This window comes from Eurosta solidaginis, chromosome 2 (genome assembly GCF_040869045.1).
Source record: "Eurosta solidaginis isolate ZX-2024a chromosome 2, ASM4086904v1, whole genome shotgun sequence".
Classification (NCBI taxonomy): Eukaryota; Metazoa; Arthropoda; class Insecta; order Diptera; family Tephritidae; genus Eurosta; species Eurosta solidaginis.
The window spans coordinates 264086474-264109297 of record NC_090320.1 but is presented as its reverse complement, the minus strand read 5'-3'; the positions used below and the strand labels follow the sequence as shown (position 1 = coordinate 264109297).

At 35.5% G+C, this 22824-nt stretch overlaps 1 protein-coding gene and 1 long non-coding RNA gene across 2 annotated transcripts; both read left to right on the top strand.

Moving 5' to 3' along the window:
- Positions 1-1275: 1275 nt before the first annotated feature.
- Positions 1276-22312, top strand: Herp (Homocysteine-induced endoplasmic reticulum protein). Its single transcript, XM_067767816.1, has 4 exons — positions 1276-2390; positions 20055-20572; positions 20643-21107; positions 21742-22312. Exons 1-4 carry the CDS (start codon positions 2079-2081, stop codon positions 22100-22102), a joined length of 1656 nt encoding a protein of 551 aa, XP_067623917.1. The 5' UTR covers positions 1276-2078; the 3' UTR covers positions 22103-22312.
- Positions 6277-7665, top strand: LOC137240885 (uncharacterized). The gene is made up of 2 exons (XR_010949851.1): positions 6277-6802; positions 6890-7665. It is a non-coding gene; the product is annotated as an uncharacterized lncRNA (long non-coding RNA).
- Positions 22313-22824: the final 512 nt, after the last annotated feature.

Here is a 22824-nt window from a genome sequence, read left to right as displayed (position 1 = left end):
CCTCACTCGAAGATCTTGGCCCAACTTTAGGATGGGGCCCCTAAACTGCACTACTACCATGCAGAATGGTCAAGTGATTAGTTATCCTTCTGCATTTACCTCGAACTTTAAAGCCCCGACATATAAGCAGTTTTTTATATAGATGAGTTTAACATAAGCTTATGCTTTATGAGTAGATTGTACGTACTTTTATTGAGAACGGTAGAATGAGCGACACTGGCGCCATCTGATATTGAAAAGTAGCGAACTCCAAAATTTTGTTGCAAGCAAATCATAAGAGGAAGAATTTGACATTTGCTTTTGTTGGCACACTTTGCAAGTGAAATTATTTTTCCCACTGGTTGGTAAATTTCCTAACACTTTTCGCAAAAAAAACTGCAATATAGCAATCGAATACGACACAAAATATGTTCGCAAGTATTTTTGTTGTATAGGGAGAATGTTTATAACAGTGCTTCGCGAAATTTTTTATGTGAATGAGCAAGGCGTAATAAACTTCAATTGCCAAGTCTGAAGTTCCTTCATAGTTACAAATGCAACATCTTGGTTGATTGCGGCGATGTTATTGGAATGCATAAGATTGTGTTAAATGCATCTATATGAAAAATGTCATTGTGCCGCGGCCTTTATTAATACCTATCCCGATCTCAACTTTCGCCATAGATTAGAACTTTCGGAATGCTGAAAAAACCTCGGACAGCTAGTAGGAACAGAAAACCATTTTGTTTTTTAGATAAAACGTGAAAACAAACGTGAAACAATCACATTATGCAATCTTTTAATATGTAATTCAGTAAATGAACAAAAGTTAGGGATGCGGGTGTAAACGGTGGGTGGTTGGTTGAAATATACAATCATACATTCAATAAGAATTGTATAAAGTTTCAACCAATCAAAATTGTCCAAATATATTTTTACAAAGGCAAATTGTAAAGACGTGGATTAAATGAAAGGAAAACAACAGAAAGTCAAAGCAAAAGAAACTGAAAAATTTGAGGGATTTTGGGTAAAAAAGAGGGATAAACTTTTGCTTTATTATTTGTTTGTTGTCATGTGTTTACAGCACTGACAGCTAATAATACTTTTTTATAATGTGGAGAGTTTCAAATTTTTATAAAGAATATAAAAAGATTTGTCATTTGAATAACTTTAAATCCCACATTTGCTACCTGCCTTCCTGCAAAAATCAGTGTTGCCTGCACAAATTTCCCTTCATTCCAAGCATTGTGAATACATGAATTCACAATGATTCCAAGCAAGCGTGCTCAACGCCGTCAATTAAATAAGTGCATAAGGAGAAGCACATCAAAGAGACGGAACGAGTCAACGAACGTTAACTGCCGAAATAAGTGAGAAAAGTTGTGTAAAATTTTTTATTCAATATTTCATTGTGATTTATTGACTTTTTTGTGCAAGTTTTAACAAAATTTTGTAGTTAAATGTATAAATTAAAAAGATTTGATGAAAAATTTCAAGAATCTTTATTATAAAACGCATATAAGAGTTTGAGCAGACGCAGTGACGAGGAAATAGAAACTTTTATACACACACCCACAAACCAGCAAAATTAGAAAAAATCAACGCGTGAAAGAAGAGACAAAATAATGTGTATTTAGAAATTGGGAACGGAGCAGCTCCGGAAATCTTTGTTTGTGTGTGAAACAAATAAGGAAAAATATATAAAAATTGTATATTCACAGCAATAACGTTAAACTGTCAAGAACGAGTAGCAAAAATTATTTTTTGAAGTACTTCCCCAGAACATTCACACTGAATACATACCTACATTTGTGCCGAGGCACGGAAACCTTATATTGGATAGTGAAACCTAATTAGAATATAGTAGAATTCTTCGAAGAAAGAGCATTAACATACAAGTAAAAACGCTAATATACACATATATATATCAGTATTGTGGCTTGCGGCATTGAATTCATCATCGCTGGAAACGATAGCAATTTAACTTGAAATTTGACGCAGTATTCTCATTCACGCCACATTCATTGAGCACAATTGAAAACCATTTTATAATTGCTATCTACATAGATATACACATCTACAAAGCAGTGAACATAAAAATGAACGAAACGGCAACAGCCACATCCACGTCGCCGACATCATCTGCTGCGGCGGTTGCGGATAGTGCTAGCACAGTGGCCACAACAAAACCAACAGCAAGCTCTGTAACTGCATCTGCGGCTGCGGCGGGAAATGCAACTGTAGCAGCCACATCAACATCGACAATGTCCACAAATGCAAAAGCAACAAGTGTTAAACTTTTAATAAAAGCCTCAAATCAACAATACGATGATCAAATTCTCGATATTGATTTGCTATGGACGGTGAAACGATTGAAGGCACATTTGGCGCAAGTCTATCCTAATAAACCGGTAAGTGTTTACTTTTACTATGTCATCGTACATTGACATTAGCTATTGATAGGTTTTTTGGCTCTTGTTTTGTATATTCATTTGCAAAGAAAATATGTATAGTTTTAAACCTGTATTTTTGTAGGTATATATTTTATTTACATAAAAACTGTTTTGGGGAATATTTTGAATAAGGTGCCACGATTTTCCAACTTTTTTTTTTTTGAGGGGGCGGCGGTCCTAAAAATCACAAAATTATCATCCGCAACTCTAGGAAACTCTTAGTTTATGAAATATAAGCCTTTTAATTTCCAAATTTAGTAAATTTTCAACTTAAGTCCTGCACATAAAATTCGGGTGGTACATGTCGATAGCGGTATCAAAAGACGCGTATTTAAGATTCAGAATCCGAAAGCAGAAACTATATTTTTTATCTCCTTTAAAAGTTATTAACAAGTGCAGAATACATACATTTGTCAAAAAAAAAAAAAAAAAGAAAAATAAAAAATCGGACGCGTCTTTTGATACCGCTATCGACATGTGCTACCCGAATTTTAAGTGCAGGACTAAAGTTGAAATTTTACTAAATTTGGAAATTAAAAAGCTTATATTTCATAAACTAAGAGTTTCCTAGAGCTGCGGATAACAATTTTGTGATTTTTAGGACCCCCTCTACCCCTACAAATCAACAAAAGTTTTAAAATCGTGGCACCTTATATAAAATCCAACCCGTTATTGTAATTTCCCTTTTTTTCTACAAGAAGTGTAGATACTGCTGTCATTTTGTTGATACCTACATCTTTCATTAGGATTTGTGGAAAATATGTGTAGATACTGCAAAGGTGTGAATGTAAGGCACATACCTGCACATGTTGTTGTTGTTGTAGCGATAAGGTTGCTCCCCGAAGGCTTTGGGGAGTGTTATCGATTTATTGGCCCTTCCTAGATACAGATCCGGTACGCTCCGGTAACACAGCATCATTAAGGTGCTAAACCGACCATCTCGGGAACGATTTATACGTTAAACCTTCAGGCCATCCCTCGCTCCCCAACTAGGGTCGCCAACACCTCGTCTGTTAGTGAAACAGGATTCGCCGCGGATAGGTGAGGTTGACAATTGGGTTTGGAGAAGCTATATATTGCGCTGGCAACCTGAAGGGTTGCGCTACACAGCCCCTTGAATCTGTTATTTTAGTCGCCTCTTACGACAGGCATATTTACCGCGGTTATATTCTGACCCCCTAACCCACTGGGGTACACCCGTGCACATCGTCCTGACTCAGAACTCGTCAACTTCAAATTGGTTGTTATTCATAAAATTTTTAAGTAATTTTGTGCAATTTTTTGTGACGCTGTTTGTAAAGCGATAAACAAAAAATTTAAAATTTTACAGGAAAAGCGAAAATACATTTATGTTTTAGTTTCGGTTCATTTAGATTTGGCTATTTTAAATTGACATAATCAACATTTTCCAATTCTAAGTCAGGGTGTATTTTAGTAATGTATGTATGTGGTATGTAAGTACTGCGTATTTAGCACCATACCACATAATGTTTGTTTTTTCGTTTTTGTTTCCATTTCTTATGATTACGTTCGCCTTATCACATTCCCAGTCGACTTCTATTATAAGCCTAAGTAAAAGTATATAAATACATACATATTACATATTTGCATAACTACAAATATTTATTCGCAAACAAGTATCTGTAAACATTTGTATATTTTAACGATCGGTTCCCGACTAAAGCTCGTCGTACCACCTTTTTATTATTGCTTATATGAATTTTTTTGTGTATATACACATTTGTACGTTCATTCTAATATTTAGTGTTTAGGTTGTTTCGTTTAGAATTGCTGGCGACTTCGCGATCAGCATTTGTCAACTGTTCGCCATTGAATTAGGTAGTGTTGTATTCCAGTCTTAGAACGTACATATATTATCAGCTGTCGCATATTTTGTTTAATTTTTATTATTAATGTTGTACTGTTATCACGAATTCTTAATTCAAGTGTGTGTATAAAAGATAAAAAAAACAATAAACTAAAAACAGGTAATCACCGGCATGTCATGGCAGTCTACCATTGGTACACGTCAGACGCTTGAGTTTGATTTTTAAAAATTATATAACTACATATGTGTGCGTACTTAAAGAAGTGTAGCAATCTTGAAACTTCGACCGGCACTTATTAGCGTAAAATTACAGAAAACCAAAATATTAAAACCAATGTTTGATTCTTTTTTTTAAATACTATGTATGCACGAACTTTACACCTCAGCTGAAACGGTGGTCTGATAAACAAGAATTTAAATGATAATTGTAAGCGTAGAACAAAGTGAACTCTAGTTATTCACTGTTGGACCTAATAATTAGACAAAGACGTGTTTTAATCATGAAGTAATGTACCGTATGTTAAATTTTTCTTACACTTGGCTGTCGACCTTTTTCGCAAATTTGATTGCATGAATTTTAAAAACTTACGTTATTCCTCTAAAACTTCTTCTCTTTGAACCTTTACCTGTCCGGCTTTTCTCCTTTTTTTGATAACATTTTGACGACCATATCTCTTTCCCTGTCTCTATTGTTTCCCCTCTTTCTGTATTTTCCCTGGTTTATACCACATGTGATCTCATAGATTTAATCAAGTCCAAAGACTGTAAAAAATAAATAAATAAACATATTGCCCATATTTGCCCAGTGACGCATTTACACCCGTGAGTACAAAAATGCAGCACAAGTTATTCAAAAATTATCGCAGTTTGTTTTTTCTATTATTTAGAAAACAATTAGATGACCATTTTGCGAATTTTTCGAAGGTTCCATAAGTTTTTAAAATCATTTTAAAATGTTTAAATTTTCTTTCAGTTGTGAAAATTTTTTTTAGTATAACGTTTTATAGTCTAAAAAAGTACAAATTTGAATTGGACTACAAAACTGTTTACCCAAAAAATTTCATAAAACTCTAAATAATTTAAAAATTCTGGGAAATTTCGTTTTTTTTTTAAACTGTTTGACATCCCTTATTATATTTAATTTATTGCATTGGTTAACTTTTTTTCTTTTCAACCTTATTAACAGGTGTTGTTATAAATTGTCAAAAAGTCGAATTCGAAAAAATTAACATTAAAGCGATATATTTACAGATACACAAAAAAGACGGAGGAACTGGTAATGAGGCTCATATATTCCCTTGCTTGTTGATGCGTTAAATTCGAACCGCCCCCCAAATTCCAACCTTCGCTAACGCTGAAACTTCATCGCCAAAAGTTTCTAAAACAGTAACAAGCACGCCGAAAAGCAGGGATGCACCTTAACGTTAAGCTAATCGTTTATCAAAAAATTTCCACCGTTTCCGTTGAAACACTTCGAAATATTATCGATAAAGAAATTATCAAGATAAATTGTATCTCGTTTTTAACCGAAACGAAAAGCTTTCGTTAACGTTAAAAACGTTAACAAAAACGTGATGCTTTATGTTTGAATTGTGCTGGCAATGCTATAGCCATGGAGAAGCCGTAATGTGGCAACAACGAGCGCACATACACACACAAACTCTATGTAATTTGTTTGTGTAATTCGTTGGTGGTAATGTCAAAAATACTCTGAGAAATGTTTGTACTGTCAAAATTCATGAGAAAAGTTGCAATCAGCTTGGCTAATGCTTTCACCTTTAATGACTCCGCCATCAATCAGCTTTGCCAGCATAGTTTGAAATTAATAATCAACATAAACGATTTGATTTCGTTTTGATATGGCAGAAAACGAAACGAAATCATTTCGTTAATTTGACGATCTTAACGTTAATAAACGAAACGAAATGACTTCGTTTCGTTTATTAACGTTGATTATCGTAACGAAATGATATCGTTTCGTTGGTTAAGCATGCCTGCCGAAAAGTATGTAACAGTCTAACTCCTATACTTTTACATATGACGTATGCCCGGTTTTTCAGTGCAAGTTTAAACTCCAGTTAAAGTTGACTAGAGTTTAACCCTGGCACTTCGGCCGCTTAAGCTGGGATGAGCAGCAAAATTGTACATTATCAAACAAAGTGGCAAGGTTAAACTCTAGTCAATTTTAACTTTAGTTTAAACTCGCACTGAAAAACTGAACATTCGGGTTATTCCATATGACCAAATGGTTCTAAATGTAGCATACTGTTTCAGATATTTTTAGTATCAAGTGGGCAGAAAAATATGCAGCATTTAGTACCACATGGTCTTCAGGAATAACCGCCTAAGTCCCACGTAAGAGTATCAGACTTAGGCTGCTAGTCTTTGTAATTATATGCTTCTAAATCTGCGCACTTGATACTGTTGTAGATATCTTTAGCGATAGAGTTGTAGCGTTAGCGAATGTTGGAATTCGGGTCAGGGCTGCCGGAATTGGTACTTTCGTACCAAAACTGGTACTTTAAAAACGATTTGGTACTTGGTACGTTGTTTTTGATTTTGGTACTTTTTCCTAGAAAGCGATTATTTACTTATTTTAATCTATTTTTTCATATGCTACTTTTATTAGTCAATTAGAAGTACTGAGATGTAAACCGGAACGTTAACACATTTAAATCGACAACACTGTCAAAGTTATCGCAAAGCCATAGATGTTCGAAAACCTCAACTCTCAGTGTGAACTGCGCATCCGTACAATTGTTTTTCACTACGCAATAAATAAGCATTTGTAGAAATCAGCAAGCATTTGATAGAAATATAGTGATGGATAAGTAGGAACGCTTAACTAATTTGCTGAAATGCTGAATTTTACAATTTTATGTGGACCAAATCAAAATTCTGTCTGATTTTAATCGAAAAGATCTTGAATTATTAAACATTATAACACGTCCAGACGTTTTGTCTGATGGTGATAGCTGTATATTTGATCTCATTTTAAAATTTCAACATTTATGTGATGACGATGATAAAATCATTAGCCAATGGGTTTTGCTTAAGTTAAGTGACCATAATTTAATAAGCGATTTGGATATTAATTCTTTTTGGCAAAGGGTAGGGAGCTTTAAGAATGGATTGGGAGAGCTAATGTTCCCGGAATTGACTAAGTTTATTTTTAAGTAGTTATCTTTGCCGCATAGCTCTGCAGCTGCAGAAAGAAAGTTTTCATCGCTTAAGCTTATAAAAACAAAACTTAGAAATAGTTTAGGAGTTAAGAAAATGCATAATATTGTGGTTTGTAAGGAGTTAGTTAGAAATTAAATGCATTCTGTATGGTCTGCTGAAAGAGACTATAAGCATATAAAATAGTTAGTTTATGCTACAAAAAAAAAAAAAAAAACATGAAAATATGTGATATATGTAAGAAAACGTTCATTTTTGAACTCAGTATTGAAATTATAGTTCCTTTTAATTTTTGCATTTCAAGCTTTCAAATGCTAAATAATTTTTCTTTAAATTATCTATAATATAAAAATAAGTCGGGTTTTCCTTCCTGGCGCTATAACTCCAGAACGTACGAACCGATTTCCACGATTTTGTATTTTTTGGAAAGGTCTCGGGCTCCATGAGGTTTATAGAAAATTCAGGATCGACGCACAGGGTCTCGATATATAGGCCAAAACGTGGACCCGAGTACCCCTGGAGTGTGTTTATAGAATATGGATAACATATGAAAGCTGTTGATCAGTGCTTTAGTAGAGGGTCATTTTCATACCCCTGGGTGACTAGGGTCTCGAGATATAGGCCAAAACGTGGGCCCGTGAACGCCTAGACAGTGTTTCTACATTATGGGTATCAAATTGAAGCTGTTGATGAGTGCTTTAGTAGAGGATAGTTTTCATACCTATTGGTGACTAGGGTCTCGAGATATAGGCCAAAACGTGGAAAGGATGTGTGTGTATTATGGATATCAAATGAAAGCTGTTGCTGAAAACTTTAAAGTAATTTTCATTGTGATATTCGATTTAGTCGCATCAACCTGGCAAAGCTGATAAATATGCATGCGAAGCCGAAATAAAGACATGAATTAATACCCACATACCTATTTACATACATCCTATTCGATTTGCCTGAAATTTGGTATATAAATTTGCCTATATTAGTATTAACGATGCTTTTTTCCGGGAAGTAGACCATAGACGGACTGGGACTGGTATTAGGACTAGGACTGGGACTGAGACTGAGACTCGGAGTGGGACTGGGACTGAGACTCGGAATGGGACTGGACAAAATACAGACGTCCCTCTGGGACTGGCAGTAAGATATGAAGAAGAATGAGAAAAACTTGAGAGAAGAGAAAAGAGAGAAGAAGGCTGAGAAAGAGATAGAATGAGACGAAAATCGAGTTAGATGAAGCGAAAAATACGGAGGGAGGAGTGAATACAAAGATTAGGAAATCGTGTAGAGGGGCGAGCGCAGAGTTAGACGGAAAAAGCTTATTAAAATGTATGCAGATAGACCAAATTTAGGGCAGAACAATGTCTGCCGTGTCTGCTAGTATATACATATATTTAATAAAGTAATTTTGTTTCTTTATTGAAAATACTAAATGATAAAAAACCATTTGTCTTTTATTACTGCGAAACAATTTTTTTGGTACTCTCAAAACCTTTTGGTACGTTTTTTGGTACGAAAAAGAAAATATGTGAGTGGCAGCCCTGATTCGGTTGCTGCTATCCGAATAGGCTTAATGAATATATATAAACAAAATATATGTGACCTGGAAACATGAAAGGGACCTTTTGTGCGAAAATACCGTTGTTCACTTTTTGAGTGATTCTTATAGGAAATTTAACGCTCTTTCCAATGGAACAAACTTAGTTCCTAAACCTCATTTAAAGCCAAATCGTACCACAAATACAATTTTTTTTAAGTATTTCGATCCATGCGGCACCTATCGGAGTTTTTTTCTTATTGCATTATCATCGGGTTCCAAGTTTCAAGCTTGTAGCTTATTGGGAAGTTACTTAAATTTTAATTACAAAATTCGTTCACAACGGCCGGCCGCTACACAGAGTCAAGCTAAACAAAAACTTTAAACGTGTTTTTCTAGAAAACTTGCTTCGATAAACTGAGAAATTGTTTTATTGCTTATGAAATACTCTACAAAATATTTGTTTGGTCTAATACCCAAAAAAGTGATTTTATAGTATAGTGTATTTGTATTTGTATTTATTAGGCAATTCATCCCAGCACAACAATTTGGAAAAAATTATTTTATAGTGCTAGTCGGTAAAAGGCATAAAATAGGAACAATTTAAACTTGAAACTTAAAGCTAATGACTATGGCTAAGAAAAGGTTACAATAAATAATATATTTAATAAATAGTAAATAAATAAAATATACGAATGATAGAGTACATTTGCTTAGAAGAAATCAGTATTTTAATTGTCTAGGTTATTACAGAGCATTGCTTATAAGCCTAAGTCTAGAAGGGAGCGAGTTCCAAAGACGTATGGAAGTAATGAAGAACTGGCGATCAGATATTAGCATACGATGTCTGAAGTGGGTAAGGAGAACAGATCTAGACGACTGGAGAAAATTTAGCATCCGATACAGATAGTCAGGTTCCTTCATATATATTAATTTATGTAGCGTAGTGAGCGTTTTAAGTTTAATAAGGTTATCGAAAGAAATGTTTAGCAACCTGTAAGCATGATGAGAGACGTGGTCAAGTATTTTCAACCCATAGACGTATCTAGCAATGTTGTTATAAACAACATTAAGTTTTCTATTACATACATATTCACAATTAGAGTAAACCTCACAACCATAAAGGAGCGTAGGTATTAAGTACGCTTTTGCTATTAGTAGACGAATATGTAACGGAGTAAAATATTGTGTAAGCCAGAGTGTACGAAGCATCCCATACACTTTTCCCACTGTGCGGAAGATGTGATCTTTCCATGTCAAGGTTTTGTTAAAAACTACACCAAGATTTTTTGCCGTGTCAATGTATTTTATAATAGTGTTGTCTAAAATTAAATTTTCCATTCCACTTTTATCTAGTGACCTATGAATGACTATACATTTCGACTTCTTAGGGTTAAGACATAAGCCGTTCATAGAAGCCCACGTACCAATTTGACATAAATCGTAATTTAAGTTATTAATACATGAACTGGTACGATAACTAGGACAGCACATATACAATTGTACGTCGTCAGCATAAATGTGAATATTACAATACTTGAGAACACCAGGCAAATCGTTTATATACAAAACAAATAACAGGGGACCAAGGATTGAGCCTTGGGGGACTCCTCTTAAAACACTGACGAAGTCAGACTTTCTGCTACCAAGACTTACTGCCTGAGTTCGGTCGGCCAAATACGATCTGATTAGGGCTGTTGCACAGTTGGAGAAATTAAATAGGTTGTCCAGCTTCTTGCAGAGAACGGTGTGGTCGACCGAGTCACACGCTTTTGAATGGTCGAGAAGAGTCAGGAAAGCAGTAATATTTTTGTCAACTTGTTCTCGAATATCCTCTATCCCCGATAGGAGCGCCGTTTTACAGCTACGATTTGACCTGAATCCAGACTGGGAATCTGTGAGAAGGTTATTATCCTGCACATAAGTATTTATCTGGCAGTTCAAAATTCGTTCGACGACCTTGGAAAGGAAAGGCAGAATAGCTATAGGTCTATACTCCTTGTTTTGCTTGGGGATTGAGATTACCTTAGCAACTTTCGAACATTTGGGAAATACACAGGTCGTCAGCACAGAGTTAACCAAGTAGGTTAAGTGAGGAAGGATTTTAGGAAGAATTATTTTTAAAAATTTCGGACATATACCATCGAACCCCATAGCATTAGACTTTACTGAAAGAATGGCTTGAACGACATCACAATCATCGACACTAGCAAACTTAAGAGGACCAAAATCAACATTAGCGCGAATACAATAATTGTCAGCACATATATTGTCAGTTGAGATTGGCAGATTTACAAAATTTATATTTATCTCGTTAATGTCTACATCAGGGAGGACAGAAATATCGCATTTGGATTTTCCGATACCAATATGTTTAATCGACTTCCAGGTTTCCTTCGAACAATAATTGTCAGCACATATATTGTCAGTTGAGATTGGCAGATTTACAAAATTTATATTTATCTCGTTAATGTCTACATCAGGGAGGACAGAAATATCGCATTTGGATTTTCCGATACCAATATGTTTAATCGACTTCCAGGTTTCCTTCGAACTCAAAGCAGCACTAAACTTGTTATTATAAAATCTCTGCTTAGCTGACCTAATGGCTTTGTTTGCAGCGATCCTAGCTGTTTTGAAGCAGTTGTGAGCCTCCAGGGTTTTGTATCTTTTCCATCGTGAGTAAGCAAGGTTACGCTGGTGAATTAAGTGTTTTATATTGGCACTAAACCAAGGGGTATTATTGTGTGTAGCAACCTTGAGTTTCACTGGCACATGGTTGTCGAAAAGCCTAATAATATGGTTCTGTAGGAATGATGCCTGATCATCGACCGATGTCAGCGTACGAATCAAGCTCCATTCGACCGATTCCACCGCTGCATTAAGGGAACTGTAATCTATGCTTCTAAAATCACGATACGTAAAGGAACATTGGATGTGTGACGTTTGAAAGTTGTAACTAAGAAATATCAGATCGTGTTTTGAAAAGCAAGATGCCGACAATTGATCGTAGTGGAGCAATTTCAGGGGATCATTCACAAAAAATAAATCCAGCAAAGAAGAATTTGAGTCAGTAAAGTGTGTAGGTGAAGTTAAATTGGTGGGAAAAAGTCCAAGAGACTCCATACTTAGCTTTAGAGTTGAGTCGACGAGAAGTTTGGAGTTGAAATCCCCAGCGATGATTATATTATCATAGCTTATAAGTAGAGGCTCGAGAAATTCAATAAAGCCAGAGAAGTCAACTCCACGATTAGGTCTGTATGCACAGCCGATAAGAAGCCTTTCATTATTTACAGAGAACACGTCTACGAACACATATTCGACAGAATCACTTGGACTAGCACTGCAGCAAAGTTTACAGGATAAACTACTTTTAACATATATAGCAACACCACCACCATGACCACGTCTATCAGCCCTGAAAAGTTGATATCCATTTAGTTGCACCAAATCATTTTTGTGACATGAAGAAAACCAGGTCTCGGAAATACATATAACATCTATATCAGAACCCTCAGATATGAATCTCAATTCATCCAGCTTTTTATATAGGCTTTGCGCATTGAGATGGATGACTTTGAGCCCTTTAGTACGTTTGCTGAATACGCGCAACAGTGTATGTAAGCAGTATTTGGAACTAGACAACCTATAGTCTAGGACCATCACTATCTATGGGATATAAAGAATGCTCTGCGATGCGTAACAATAAAGACGTTGGCGCATCATCAACTCGAAAGAAACTCGCGCTTTCTTCGTCGGTATTCTCAAGACGATCTAGAAAATCCAAGCTATGTATTGCTTCAGGGCTAGCTTTGGCTGTTCGTCTGATATGTACCAGACCCTTTTTAGAAAAAACCGCTACTACCTTCCTTTTCTTCTTTAGACGGATCGCTGCCTTGAAGATCGCATAGTTTTGCCTGGACAGCGAAGCATTTACATAAATCGGAGCTTATGAATTTATGCCCACATGAACTAATTGCAGACCCTTGATGTTTGGATTGTTTTGGCGCCTAAAGGTGTATACTTTTTAGCAATTTGTTTCTGTCTGTCGGCGACTGAAATTTGATTATTACGGCCGGATCGGTCACGCTGTTGTCTAGTTTCCGTAGCCAAAAAATGCTCATTATAGGAATTGGTTGCAATCTAAGAGTGGAACAGAGGTGATGAAAGACACTTGTTAAGTTTTCTCCTTCCTTAAAGGGAATTCCGTGTACACGGACTTCACTTGCGGCAATATGGCTCTCTTGCTTTGATGCATTGTTTTTGAGTTTTTTACTTCCTCTTCGAGATAACCAACGCGCTCGAACACGCTCTCCATCTGAGTAACTCTTGCATTAAGCTCACTGACCTCTTTCTTCAGCACCACAAATTTGTCTTCTAGTTTTTTGCATACGAATTCAATGAGCCTTTTTTCCGAGTCCAAAATTTGCTTAGCAATCAGATCGTTGAACTTAGCAAATCGCTGATCCATGCTTTGCATTAAATTAGAAGAGAATCCGCTGATCCGTTGCACCTTTTTGGCGCTAGGACTTAATTTTTTCAATGATCTTCTTTTGACCCATACAGAGTTATTTTCAACAAAATAAATACGAAATTATATCAAAGTTAAACTTTTAAAGAGAAAAATTACAAACAACTAGCAGAAAATAACAATAAAAGAAGTAAGGAAGGCTAAGTTCGGGTATAACCGAACATTACATACTCAGCTGCCAAATTACTGCTTGCAAAACATTTAAATTACCTTCTTTTAAAAGTGGCGGCCACCGTGGTGTGTGGTAGCGTGCTCCGCCTACCACACCTTATGCCCTGGGTTCACACCCCGGGCAAAGCAACATCAAAATTTTAGAAATAAGGTTTTTCAATTAGAAGAAAATTTTTCTAAGCGGTGTCGCCCCCGGCAGTGTTTGGCAAGCACACCGGGTGTATTTCTGCCATGAAAAACCATTTGTCCAGGATTAGCCTGGTTTCATCGGGCCTTTTGAGGGCAGTGCGCTGCCACAACGTCCGAGAAAAAAAAGCTCTCAGTGAAAACTTATCTGCCTTGCAGATGCCGTTCGGAGTTGGCATAAAACATGTAGTTCCTGTCCGGCCAATTTGTAGGGAAAATCAAGAGGAGCACGACGGAAATTGGAAAAGAAGCTCGGCCTTAGATCTCTTCGGAGGTTATCGCGCCTTACATTTTTATTTTACCGCCCAACGCCAATTGTCCAAAATTTTACTAATTTTCTATTATGCGTCGTAAGGGCAATCCACCTATCAAGTTTCATCGCTTTACCCGTCTTTGGTAATGAATTATCGCACTTTTTCGGTTTTTCGAAATTTTCGATATCGATAAAGTGGGCGTGGTTATAGTCCGATTTCGTTCATTTTAAGTAGCGATCTGAGATGAGTGCCCAGGAACTTACATACCAAATTTTATTAAGATTCCTCAAAATTTACTCAATTTATCGTGTTCACGGACAGACGCACGGACGGACGGACGGACATGGCTAAATGAATTTCTTTTTTCGCCCAGATCATTTTGATATATAGAAGTCTATATCTATCTCGATTAGTTTATGCCATTACGGGGTACCCTTATGCGAACAAAATTAATATACTCTGTTAGCTCTGCTCAGCCGAGTATAATAATAGCCGTGTTTTTTTACAAGCGTATACGTTTACATTTGCGCTTAAAAAAACGCTTTTCCTCGCTTAGATAATGCTTAGGAGACCCATCTAACGGCAGTGGTTAAATAACTAGCTACAGAACAGGGTGTACCTAAAATCGGAGACACAAACCTCTGGTGGCCATAATGTACATATAACATATAGCTGAATCAGTTGCGATGAATAGCGGACACACACCATTTTAAGAGGTGATACCTACAATTAGTGTAGAGGTGAAACATAGACCCATATTTCAGTTACATCTGAGTATAATGCGTATTGAAAATTAGTAGTACTAATTTTATGCGCAGCAATTTCAGAGGTGTATTTAAAGTTTGACGCTTAGCAGTCCATATAAAGTTTAAGCGTAAACGTCTATAGATGTAAAAAAACACAGCTATTATAAATATAGTTTAAAAAACTCAAAAACACGTAAATATGGTGCCGTTTTAGTATCTACATTCCACTTAGATATTTGATGTTGATAACACTTTAGCACATTGGTTCGTGTCTCCGCTATTAAGTACAACTCGTTTTGTAGCGAGTTTATTAACCACTTCAATAATCACCGCTAGATTTGTCTAACTCTTACAAACAAGCATACATACAAGTGAAGCTAATATAAACATGTTAATACCAAGTAAGGAAGGCTAAGTTCGGGTGTAACCGAACATTACATACTCAGCTGAGAACTTTGGAGACAAAATAAGAGAAAATCACCATGTAGGAAAATGAACCTAGGGTAACCCTGAAATGTGTTTGTATGACATGGGTATCAAAGGGAAGGTATTAAAGAGTATTTTAAAAGGGAGTGGGCCATAGTTCTATAGGTGGACGACATTTCGGGATATCGCCATAAAGGTGGACCAAAGGTGACTCTAGAATGTGTTTGTACGATATGGGTATCAAATGAAAGGTGTTAATGAGTATTTTAAAAGGGAGTGGGCCTTAGTTCTATAGGTGGACAACATTTCGGGATATCGCCATAAAGGTGGACCAGGGGTGACTTTAGAATGTGTTTGTACGATATGGGTATCAAATTAAAGGTATTAATAAGGGTTTTTAAAAGGGAGTAGCCCTTAGTTTTACATGTGAAGGCGTTTTCGAGATATCGACCAAAATGTGGATCAGGGTGACCCAGAACATCATCTGTCGGGTTCCTCTAATTTATTTATATATGTAATACCACGAACAGTATTCCTGCCAAGAGAGTTCTAAGCTCAATGAGATATTTTCACGTAGCGCGATGAGGCAAATGGTGAATTTCAATACAAGGATTGCTGAGAGGTCCCAAACGAGAATAGATCTATTATATGCAAATGCTGATGTACTGTCCTGTACTAATCTTGAAAATCACAGAATTTCTGATCACGAAACCATTTCATTTGCTTTCAAAGTGTGTAATTCAAATCCTCTGCGGAGAATGATACCCACAATGTGTTGGAAGAATTATTCTGCTGATAACCTCATTTACTTATTAAGAAACTATGATTTCAGCGTATTAAAAAATATGCATCTCAATGACTCGGTTGAATATATAAATACCTGCTTATCACACTGCATGGGTTTATTAACATCAGAACAAGACAGGATAGTGAGGTTGAGAAATAAGTGGTACGATCATGAACTGACCGAAATTAACAAATTAAAAATCCAATTGCACTCACAAGCCAGAAGATCTGGAGAATTTTCGGAATATAATACGGTTGCGAAGTATTATAAGAAACTAATCAAAATTAAAAAGATTAAATATATGGAGAAAAATATTGCCTTAAATTCTTCTGATAGGAAATTAATGTGGAAACACCTCAAGCAAGCAGTAAACTTAACTGAGGTGCGTGACAATATCCTGACAGTGATTGTAAATGGTATAAGATATGAAACACCCGAGGATATAGCTCAAGCATTGAAATCCTTCTTTGTTGATAGTATTGGTGACATAAATCGAGAAATCGAAACTTTGGATTGTGGCGACAGTGTGCAATACACGGTTAGCACATGGCTGAAATTCCAAGAAGTTACGGTTGATCATGTCATATTGGTAGCTAAAAGGTTAAAAAATAAAATCGGAGGAACAAATTTACTATCAGAAGGAGTAATTAAGGATTCGGGGTTATACATGGGACATTTCTATGCGGATATCATAAATAAATCATTAGTAGAGGGAATAGTGCCTGACGCATGGAAAATATCAACAATAGTGCCAATAAAGAAGGTAAAAAATTCATTAAAGGCAGAAGATCTGAGACCGATCAACACGTTGCCGAATATCGAAAAAATTCTAGAAACAGTAGTAAAAGATCAGCTCATAAGTTACTTGGAAATAAATAAAATACTAATTAAAGAACAATCCGGTTTCAGAGAAGGCCACTCTTGTGAAACGGCTTTAAATTATGTAATATCGAGTTGGAAAGAAGAACTAAATCAAAAGAAAAGTATACTTGCGGTTTTTATCGACTTGAAGAGAGCATTTGAAACTATAGACAGAAATATAATGATTAAAAAATTAGAAAAAATTGGAATTAGGGGCAACGAGCTGCAGTGGTTTCAAAGCTTTTTAGGTAACCGAAGACAAAAAACAGCCATTGAGTCGGTTGTCTCGGAAGAGGTATTGACAGGAATTGGATTGCCACAAGGATCGGTTTTGGCACCGGTCCTATTTAACATATATATAAATGATATATCTTCGGCGCTAAAACATAGTAAAATAAGGCTGTTTGCGGATGACGCACTGCTCGAAGTAAGTAAACTTGATATCATGTTAGCTAGGAGCAAAATGCAGGAAGACTTGAACACCCTATACAGGTGGCTTTGTAACAATAAGCTTAAACTTAATGTTAATAAAACCCATTTTATGGTCATATCTAGAGCGATGAATAAGGAATCTTGTAATATCGAGCTAAAAATAATGAACTCAAACATTAAAGAAGTTAAAACTTTCAAGTACTTAGGGGTTCAGATTGATAATAAATTAAAATTTAATGATCATATTGATTATATAGTTGCCAAAATAGGCAAGAAAATTGTTTTTTGGAAAAGGTCATGCAAATTTATCAGTAGAAAATACAAACTGAAAGTGTATAAATCCATCATAGAGCCGCATTTCATATATTGTCCCACAATATTCTTTATGGCCAATGTAACTCAGGTAGATAAGCTACAAGTTATGCAAAATAAAGCTATGAGATTTATATTAAACATGAGGTATGATACTCCCATTAATAACATGATAGAAGCACTAAACTGGTTGAGTATAAAACAGCTCATATTCTACCACAGTATGAAATTTGTATTTAATATTAAGCACGGTAAATTACCAACATACCTCAGCGAAAAGCTTAGATATGTAAATGATGCACATTCATACGTAATCAGAGAAAACAATAATTTTAGATTACCTCTTTTCAAAACAGAAGTGGACAAGCAAAATATATTTTATAAGGGCCTCAAATATTTCAATGAACTTCCTAATCACATAAAAAGTAGTAATAACTTCAATACCTTTAAAAAAAGTTTATTGGAGCATTGTAAAACCCTTCCAATAAGATAAAGTTTTATTTTATTTTATTTTTTTACATGACATACCGATACTGGAGCGCGAAAAGGGAATGGTAATACTGGTAGCAGCAAAATACAATGCACCCGGCCCTATGGAAAAGAAAATCAGTCGCCACCTGTAACTCCAGACAGTTCCAACAACAAATTTCGCTGGAATTCGGTATTTTCAGCCTATATTTACTGTTGCTGATCGGGATCACTCGCATTCCGACAGCATTAATATAACAATAAAATTATATGATGTGTAACCAAAACAAGGCAAACAAAAGTTGGAGCAGGGGGGATTGGAAACACGTCCTTTTCAACCTCCCAATATATTTTGAGATGTGCTGATCGGAGTCTTCATGCGTCCCGACAGCGTCTTTACTAAACAAAGTTGAGGGGTGATTGGGTACACTTCAATTTCCAACATCCAAAGACATGTTAAGCTGTGTTGATCGGAGACCAATACATTCCGACAGCTTAAAATACAAATATAATTGAAAAATATAAGTTCCAAATTTTCTTGCCTTAAGCTGGGAGCCCTGGAGGATTGGAAACGCGTCCTTTCCAACCTTCCTTAAATGACTGGCTCCCAGACTCGTCCGTTTGTTACGCCAGTAAATATGCTGATCGGAATCACATGGCATTCCAACAGCATATTCAATAGAAATAAACGATATAATAATGAATTGTACTTAGTAGTTTAAGTTTTAGGCCTAAACAGCCGTAATAATAATAAATAATAATAATAATAAAGTCATAGAATCTATACCCTACCAAATTTCACAAGGATTGGTAAATTTTTGTTCGACTTATGGCATTAAAAGTAGACAAATTAAATGAAAAAGGGCGGAGCCACGCCCATTTTGAAATGTTTTTTTATTTTTGTATTTTGTTGCACCATATCATTACTGGAGTTGAATGTTGACATAATAATCTACTTATATACTGTTATTCAATTCAATTTTTTGTTGAAATTTGACCTTTAAAAATTTTTTTAGTCCGATATCGTTCATTTTAAATAGCGTTCTGAGATGAGTGCCCAGGAACCTACATACCAAATTTCATCAAGATACCTCAAAATTTACTCAAGTTATCGTGTTAACGAACAGACGGACGGACGGACGGACGGACGGACATGGCTCAATCAAATTTTTTTTCGATACTGATAATGTATGGAAGTCTATATCTATCTCGATTCCTTTATATATACCTGTACAACCAACCGTTATCCAATCAAAGTTAATATAATCTGTGTGCAAAGCACGCTCAGTATAAAAAAGGTGAAAAGTTCTTGACCTATGGAAGGGCTAATAAGTAATATGATCTTCCAATCGCGTGAATTAAAGTTTTAGAATGCCAAATGCAGTTAGCTATTCCTTCATGTTCGAATTTGTTGACGTCAACGTACAACGAACTCATAGAAAGGCAATCTTTGATATAAGAAAATAAAGTAATAATATACATAGCTAAATAATAATATGGCTTGAAGAAATGTTCGTACACAGATCCCCACATAGTACATACACACACGTCTATGTATGTATCCACCAGAAAGTTTGCACCTTATATAAAGCTGTTGAAAACGCATACAGTTTGTTGTTGAGCTTTTCATGTCAGATATACGCTCAGAGAACTTGTCTACATTCGCCGAGGGGCGAAAAAAAATATTTGAAGTGTTTTTGGTTTGTATCTGAGAAAATTCGGTAAAAAAATTTGACAATAATCTTCGTAAATTCGTATAGGACTTAAATCTGTCAACTAAATTTTAGAAAATAATGATAATATGCACTATATTATAGATTATAAATGTTCTGTTTTTCACAACTGCAAATTTTTTTTAAGTTTTTACGAAAATGCCGATAATAATGCACCATATGTTCTTCCATTACAGCCAGTTGATGAACAGAAACTAATATATTCGGGTCAACTTTTGAATGATAACTTATTGTTAAAGGATGTTATACGCAGCTATAAAGACGTGTACACTCAAAATCACATCATACATTTAGTGTATACACCAAAGACCTCGTTAAATACAAATTTCAAACAGAAATCTAGAAGCAACACAACCAACGTTACAACCAATATGAGTCCCAGTGGTAATAGCAATGACGGTTTGCGTCAACGTCATACAACCGGTAGCAACTCGATGACAGCACAACCAAATCAGCAACAACAGCAATACCATCAACAATATCAACAACAGTCAAACTATTCTTACACGCCATTTAGTCAACAACAGTCACAGAATTCACAATGTCCTGGAAATGATCCTAATAACCCACAATATGCTATGCCTTTTGGTTTTCCTGGACAATTTAATATGCAAGCGATGGCAAGTCAGCAGGCTGCTATGTATAATTGGATGCAACAGGTGTATTCACAATATATGGAACAGTGTATGCGCATGTATGTAAAGCATTTTAAAACTTTTGTTTGAAATCGTTTTAATACAATTTTTTTTTTACAAACGTTACAGGTCTAACACCTCCGCTAATGGCATTCCCAATATAAACACCACAAATGCAGCAGCCAACACAACAATCGCCAACTTGCCACCCACAGCTGGTGTTAATCCATTCGGATATAATCCATTTTTACAACAGTTGCCTTTTATAGCATCAACAGCAACAGCATCAGGTGTTGCTACTAATAATCCTGTGATACCATCAGCTACTATGCTGTCCCAACCTGTAGCTCGTTCTGCAACGGATACAAATACTGTGCAAGCAGCTGCTGGCGAGCAAGCGCAGGCGCAACAGGAACGTCAACCAGCAGCAGCGCCACGTTTTCCTAATATTTTACAAGAAGAACAGGAGAATCGTGATTGGTTGGATAGCTTCTTTTCAATTACGAGGCTTGCCATTTTTCTTACAATTTTATATCTTAATTCGTCACCAATGCGTTGCTTAGCTGTAGTTATAATCGCTGGCGGCATTTACCTGTATGTTGATAAAGAATTTTTTATAAACTAGGTTTTTATAGTTTATCATAAATAACGGCTACCCGTTCGAAAACGCCCTTTCAGAAAACTTATGGCAAACACTCTTTGACAAAATTTCTTTCAAGAACGCCCTTCATAAATATTTTTTAAAAACTCTATATCGCTGATATGTGATGTACTCACTAAGAATTTGATTGAAGAACGTTCTTTGTCTTGATTTGTTTCACAAACACCTCACTATGCATACATTTAAAATGTTTGAGCTGAAATAGGGCGTTTATGTTAAAACGAATGTGGTAGAATTGTCTTCAACCGTATTGAATGACATTCTGAGTTGAGGTGCTTTTGACAAACAAAATAATGGTTTTTTCTAAACAAATACCTGGCTAAGGTGTTATCGAACTGGCAGCCCAAATAGATAGATATGTAAATAGATTTATATCGTATATCTATAGCTAAGAGATAAGGAGTCATATGTCCAATGGAGACACAATATTTTCAAATTTAAAAGTATAGGCAACCAACATGTTAACTCCATTTGGGTGAATATGTGGTGGACAAGCGATTATGTATATGTGTCTATGCAAATATATAAATTATTTTTATTACATCTCATGTTCTTTTATTTCCTCAGCTATCACATCGGTGTCTTGCGCATACGAAATGAACGCAACAACAACAATATCAATCGTAATAACAATGCGGCGGATGCAGATCAAATACGCCGTGGTGTACGACAAATCCAACAGGCAGTTCATGCCGATGAACAACGTAATCCCCAAAACGGTGAGGATGGCATGGCTGAAAATGCTGCTGCTGCTGCGGCCGCAGTCAATGGGCAACAACCTACAGTGAACGCTGGCGAAGGCACTGCAACAGTTGCAGCCACTGAATCCAATGACAATACTAACAACGCAGCATCTGTGATTTCTGTTTTGCGCACTTTTGTAGTAACATTTTTCACTTCCTTGCTACCAGAAACGCCCACACTTTGAATAGCAAATAACTAATTAAGTATCACTTATAGTATAACTATTAATTTTATTTAAAAAGAATGCTGCTGTAGGCATTTTTCTCTATATATATACTTACCCATATTTCACAATTAATTTACACAATATTTGTTTACAATCCGATGCAATCGATTATGTTTGCAATAAAAAATTATGTGAGAAAAAAAAAATAAAAAAAAATACGAAAAAAAAGCAATTGTTAATAATTTAATTGCAATAACATTGCTACTTTTTGTTTTCAAACGAAATTGGCAAGAAATTCATACAAATGTAAAAACACAAATATAGATACATTTCATTTTGCAACAATAATTGGCGACATCTATCTGGTGAAATATAGTAGCAGGAAAACACATGTATATATTTATGTGCGTGCGAATTTGTTTGTTAATATTTATCTTTCTCTTTGATTTGGTAAGTTAATATATTTGTTAGTAGTAAATAATTTGAGGAACTAATCAGTTGTATAGTTAAGGCACTAGCATTGGTTGTTGTAAATGAAATTTAATTTTCAAACTGAGCGAAAATTCACGCGTGAATAAATAATTAAATTTACCAAAATGTATAATCATGAATGCCTTTCTATGCTTATATCTTACAGTGAATGCGTTTATACAGAACTATTTAAACGCATCTACTTTATTAGATACATTATTTTAGTATTCTACTTATATGCTTATATCTTGTTTTTCTTAATTTTCTTA

Excerpts from the sequence above, each read along its gene's own strand:
- Herp (XM_067767816.1), top strand. The coding sequence starts at position 2,079 with ATGAACGAAACGGCAACAGCCACATCCACGTCGCCGACATCATCTGCT. Across the intron at positions 2,391-20,054 it reads AAGTCTATCCTAATAAACCG|CCAGTTGATGAACAGAAACT; the intron begins GTAAGTGTTTAC and ends CTTCCATTACAG. Across the intron at positions 20,573-20,642 it reads ATGGAACAGTGTATGCGCAT|GTCTAACACCTCCGCTAATG; the intron begins GTATGTAAAGCA and ends CAAACGTTACAG.